This window comes from Nelumbo nucifera, chromosome 1 (genome assembly GCF_055504915.1).
Source record: "Nelumbo nucifera cultivar China Antique chromosome 1, China Antique-T2T, whole genome shotgun sequence".
NCBI classification, from domain to species: Eukaryota; Viridiplantae; Streptophyta; class Magnoliopsida; order Proteales; family Nelumbonaceae; genus Nelumbo; species Nelumbo nucifera.
In genome coordinates, this window is record NC_142649.1 from 3,885,074 (window position 1) to 3,891,073 (window position 6,000).

General features: G+C 36.3%; 1 protein-coding gene across 1 annotated transcript; it reads right to left on the reverse strand.

The window, feature by feature from the left end:
- Positions 1–3,628: 3,628 nt before the first annotated feature.
- Positions 3,629–5,210, reverse strand: LOC104605266 (cytochrome b561 and DOMON domain-containing protein At3g07570-like). The gene is made up of 3 exons (XM_010269954.3): positions 4,820–5,210; positions 4,336–4,732; positions 3,629–3,917 (listed from the first exon to the last, which is right to left on the reverse strand). The coding sequence occupies exons 1-3, from the start codon at positions 5,000–5,002 to the stop codon at positions 3,742–3,744; spliced, it is 756 nt and encodes a 251-aa protein (XP_010268256.1). The 5' UTR covers positions 5,003–5,210; the 3' UTR covers positions 3,629–3,741.
- Positions 5,211–6,000: the final 790 nt, after the last annotated feature.

Consider the following 6,000-nt stretch of genomic DNA (forward strand, 5'->3'; position numbering starts at 1 on the left):
GAAAGAATCTCTAAAGCCTCAATTCCTTTTCGGGAAGTTATTTATCCAGGTAAATGTATCTGGATAAGTATTTCCTAGAAAATATTTATCAGGATAAATGCACTTATTCATGTTCTTTAATTTCTCAGGTAAACAAGACAATGGCCATTTTAGCCATAAAAAACTATTATTGAAAGGGGCAATTTTATTCCATCAAGTATTGACAACTTTTTCCTCCAGTGACAAAGTTACTTATCCACCTAAGAGTTAGGTATCTTCAACCCACCTAAGAAAAATAAATTAATTTTTCCCAAACCCTACATAAATCTAAAAGAAGAACATGAATATCTTGATCAATAAGAACCAAAATCTCATTGACCAAAACTTTCACCCCTCACAAATTCAAAAGACAAACAGGACCCTAAGTAGAGACATACCCATTGAATTGAATAACAGAAACAACCACCCATTCATTCATAAAAGCTCCTGTAAATTGTATTAATATGACAAATGGTTTGGTTTTAGATATTCCTCTGCTGGACGGTTCAGTTTTAGGCATAGAGAGAGATGAATAGATTGGTTGGAATCTTAAATTTTTAATGCATGAACGGTTGCTGGATGCTGAGTGTGGTGCCGAAGACTTTTAAACTACAACATAAGCTATAAACAAAACTCATGCAATATCTCCTAATTGTTTAGTCTATGTGAGAGAAAGAACGTGGATGCAACACGCCTTGTGATAGTATATTGAATGTCTTGGCACATGGACAGCACAAGTCAATTATAAAGTATTGACAACACCCAACCCAACTGCCCATTAAAAAAGACCGAAGTTTTTAATGGACTTGCAAGCATTTAACAAGGATTTCTAATGCAGTTGCTGAAACCTCCCGCACTGAACTTTTTATACAGTCGCAAGTAAATCCTTTTTGGTAGAATCTTCTAAAAAAAGAATAAATGCCCAAAATACCCAAATAATTAATATTGAAGCTGGTTTTTATGAAAAAAAAAACAATTCAAACTTTACGAACAACAAAAATAAAGAGAATTAAAAGTTGCAGTTAGGAGTAGTAATTGGGCGGGTTGGGTTGGGTTTGGTTTGGGTTGAGTTTCAATCCAATCCATCTAACCCGCTAACTCATTAATGACCCAGTTATATAAAATTAAATGAGTTGGGTTCAATCCAAACCTGCTTTAACCCAATCCAACCCGCCCAAACCCATTAATCTTATATTGATGGACTTAAAAAGCAAACTAACTCTCTCTTAATAAATAAGTTGGTTATAGCTTTGTGGTTATTGTGGTTACTATTTACATAACTGGTGAAGGTTCAAATCACATTACATGCATGTTATTTTTACACAAGCGGCGAAGCCATTTGACTATGTTCGGATTTCGGGTTTGATCGAATCACTTAGGTTCAAAGGTGGTTGAACCGTTTAGATCTGGATCGATCCAGTTAGACCGGACCAGTTTGATCAATGGTGGATTGACTTAGGCCGGACCATATTAGGTTTGTGCACGGGTTCAGGATTGGACCGGCTGACCCGAGCCGGGTCAACGTTACTAACTTGTGTGGATATTGGTCAGTCAGACGGTCTAGATCGGGCAAAGCACATGGAGGCCGAATCATCCCGCCCAAAACCATTCAGGTCGACTTGTACCAAGTTGGGTCAGACTATGTGGATATTGGTTGGACCAGACGGCCCAAATCAGACAAAGCAAGCGACACCAAACCATCCCGCTTGGGGTCTATTTCAGATTTGGGTCAACTCAAATCAGTATATACTAGATCGGGTCAGACCGCGTTGAACTGGCCTAAACTCAGGTCAAATTGATTTGGATTTATGTTGGGTGAAATGTATTGATTCAAGACAAAACTAAATTTAGTCAATAACTAATAGAAAATTAATGCATTAATTATAAATTATTTAATTCAAATGAAGAAAATTAAAAAATAAAGGCTAAGGAATTAATACTTATGTCTATAATGGTTAACCCAATGGATATCCACAACCCAACCCATTTAAATGGGTGGATTGGGTGATGGGTTGATCACACAACCCGTCAAGTAAATGGGCAGATTGGATGGGTTAAATACTGGGTGGGTTGGGTGGGTTCAGCGGGTTGGGTTAAAAATTGCCACCCCTAGTTGCAGTTTTACCTTTGAGTGATTGATATGAAGGACAAATTTGAAAAATAAAACAATTTCAGAAAATAGATTGGAAGAGTTTGGGGTAGTGATTCCTATGAAGAGAAAATTTGGAAAATAAACATTTTTGTTAAAAGTAACTGCATGGATATTTTGGACATTTTTATGCCTCCTTTTATAAGATTCTATTAAAGAGGATCTACTTGCAATTATATGTAAAAGTTCAAAGAAGGTAATTACAATTACCAAACTTCAAAGATTTCATCAACCAAAAATTTCAAGGGAGGTTTCAGCAATTTACCCTATTTTAAATGGGATGATGGTTGTTACTATCCCTTTCATGATTTTAACTATGCACAAAGTAATTGGTAGGGCCTATAACTGGGCCAACATGATATTTCTTATGAGGCCCATATGATATATTCAATGCGAACAAGGATTAGCTAAAGGCAATGCATGGCTGTTTAACAAGCTGTGGAACCATGATACAGTTCCACACTAATAATAAAATACATGAAACCTGTGGGGCCTATGATTTTATTATTGACGTCAAATATTATCATTAGTTGGACAGCCCGCTGAGCAGCCATCGTGTTCAGCCAATCCGAATTTGGAACATGCATGGTGTTAATATGTATAATCGACATGATTTTTCTAGATCTTTTTGTGTGGGTCCATTTGTTGTTTTGAACATATGTATGAATCGCATAGTAGGAAGCATAGTGAAGAAAATCCAATCTTGGAACAAAATTTGAATACGTTTGTAACCAGATTTGTTATTCCTACTTCCTAGATACCTGATGTAAAATTTTCAATTCTCGTCTGAATTGCAAATTTTACATTCCCAAAAGTTGATGCAGATTTTGTACCACCTTCTTTCTTGGTTCTCACTCATATAAGCTAGGGATTACTTTAATCTATATCCCCATTTTATTACTTCTCCCAAACAACCAACCTTCCTCCTTTCATTTTTTTTCTAAGGCTATGTTTATTTTATGAATTTTGAGAGAGGAAAAATTTAGTCAATGAGATTTTGGTTCTAATTGATCAAGATATACATATTCTTTTTTAAGATTTGTGTGAGGTATACGAAAAAATTATTTTCCTTGGATATCACTTATCCAAGTAAATGATACTCATCTCCCAAATGGGTAATTAATTTTTCCATATAAGAGAAAAGTTGCAAACACTTTGATGGAACAAAGTTGCTCCTTTTAGTAATGGCTTTTTATAACTAAACTGGTCATTGTCTTATTTATCTGGGAAATAAAATAAGATGGATTAACTTCCTGAAAAGCGAACGGGGCCTATAATTAAATTATATATGAAGATCGAGAGCTTAACGGGTATAATTACTTTGACCTACATGTCCCTTCACCCTTGCCTTAAAAATTATCCGGGCCATGTGCAAACCTAATCTGTAGCTCATGGGGATGGACCATATAGAGGAGATCCTCAAGATCATGTTCATGATGATCATAAACTGAATCATAATTATAATTAGAACATTGGATCCCTTCAGATGTACTGTTTCCAATTCACTAACAACCATTGAAGTACAAAACAGAAATAGATAGACAGAGAAAATAATTAAAGACAGATGGAGACATTTATCCAATGATCATAAGAAGGACCCATCCCAAAATGCTTAAAGCCGCAAGAGTATTCCTTGCACCCGAGCTTGTGTCTTGGGTATTGCTTGTACCCAAACCACCTGTGTCCTGGGTATCATCACCTGGACTCAAATCTGTGACTTGCGTTGTACTCGAAGTTGTTGTACTCTTGCCTGTCAAAAACAACCCAACAACACATACAAATGATGGTGAGTTAGATGAAGAGTCGATCGTCTCAAACTGGAACTTGGATAGTTTATGACTGTTTGTATTTATTTAAGGCTCAGTATGGAAAGACTACAATTACAAATACGTACAGTGCAAATACAGGTTTAGAATACAAAATACTTATTTGTATTTGCACTCTTTCCAAACTAAGCCAAAAGCTCAAAAGAAGAATAGTATGTTGCTTTGATCAGTGACCAATTATATATCATATCAGACCCTAATTAACCGATCTACTATATATGTGACAAGAAACGCCATTAGATGATTGAAACCATCTGACCCACCAAAAAATGCAGAAGAAAAGAAAATGGAGAAATGTGAAATCATTTTTTATGCAAATCCTTCCTTTGTCATTGCACTCACCTGAGACAAAAATCAAAGATGCTGTGGTCTTTGATTGGTGCTGTGACAAGAGATAGTCAGGAGAAGATGGTAAGCTACTTTCTGGCCCAACAGCATAGATCAGATTAGACTTGGGTTGATCAATGTTTAGTTGGAAGCAGAGGTATAAACGAGATGACAGAGATAGAATGGTCATATTTGCAACTTTCAGGTCCCCAGAATCAGGAGTGCAAGAATTTGAATCCATCCCTCCTAGATAGTACTGCTTAATTACTGCATTGCCGTCACTGGGAACCCACCCAACAATCGAACTAGATCCAACCATGTTTCCATCAGGAGAGAACCCAATTGCAACATATGAGTTTGTGTTAGGAGCCGAGAGAATGAAATTCCATAGGCTGGGTCCCTGCTGTTCATACTGTAAAAGTGTCCAACAACGTTATATAATGTAAATATAAGAATGTACATGACAGGAGTGACCATAACTGACAAATACAAAACTTACTCTAAGGATGTAATCTTGGGAACTCCACACAGATTGGCAATTGAGAGAAGTTGTGTCAAAGGGAATACCAGCAATATTGAGATTAGAACTGCAGGAATCTGATTGTGAATTCACCAATAAGGAAGAAAAACCAATGAAGCAGAATAAGAAGAACTTGGAAACCAAAGGAGTCTTCATCCCCATCTCTTTTGTTTCTTCTCTCCTCCTGATCAGTCTGGACTTTGGAAGATTACTTTTCCTGATTCCCAAACAATGGATTGTGTTCAATTTAAAGAAGCTAGATGCACTGGTAATCTTCCATTGACCCAAGGAGACCACTTTCCAATACCAACTTCCACAGAGAGCATTAGAGCAAGTGGTCTGTGATTGTTTGAACTGTTGAAACCTAATATGTTTCTAAAGCCACAATTGGATCTTGTTTTGTTTATTCTATTTAAAAGTTATAGAAGGACTGATAAGTGTGGGCACACCAAACCAACTATACCAGCTGCCTAAGCATTGCCTTGGTTTATGTATGTTATAACATCAACTTCATCTCCTGCCAAACATCAACAACTAATGATGCATCTCACATGGGGCCCTTGTATCTTTTATATATAATAATACACAGGGAAAGATTCTTCATAGTTGAGCAATCCATCTTCTGTTGTTGACCTACTTATTCAGAAGAATGGGTTAGTCAATTCAGACTGCTTCTGAGATGGGTGGCCTTCTGGCCTTCTGGGGTTTGCTATTGTCTAGCTAGGACCCATATCTGTACAAATACTGACTTGTATTTAACTCTTTCAATGTATCCTGGTTGGTTAGAGACTTAGAGTCTTATATATGTATATGTATAGGACCCATTGAACAGTAATATGAAAATGGCAAAGAGCTTTCCTACATCAAGTTAATTAATAACTTGTTTCAGCCATGTGGAGGATTGTTTGGCCGATCCAGACCATTAGATAGGGGACCCATTGATTCACCACGTATTAAATTGATCCTTATTGAGCAAATTTAATTCGATATTAATTTATTCTTTATTGAAGTATTTAAGTGGTTTCTGTTTCTCAGTAAATATATAGTTCATATGCCTTTACAAAATTTAAGCTTTCTTCATCAATCGTAATCGTCAACCAAGGAATTGTTTGATTTTACTATGCCAAAAGCATATTTGTTCATTTTAGTTCTTTAATTGT

Excerpts from the sequence above, each read along its gene's own strand:
- LOC104605266 (XM_010269954.3), bottom strand. The coding sequence starts at position 5,002 with ATGGGGATGAAGACTCCTTTGGTTTCCAAGTTCTTCTTATTCTGCTTC. Across the intron at positions 4,733-4,819 it reads CCCAAGATTACATCCTTAGA|TATGAACAGCAGGGACCCAG; the intron begins GTAAGTTTTGTA and ends ACACTTTTACAG. Across the intron at positions 3,918-4,335 it reads ATCTTTGATTTTTGTCTCAG|GCAAGAGTACAACAACTTCG; the intron begins GTGAGTGCAATG and ends TGTTTTTGACAG.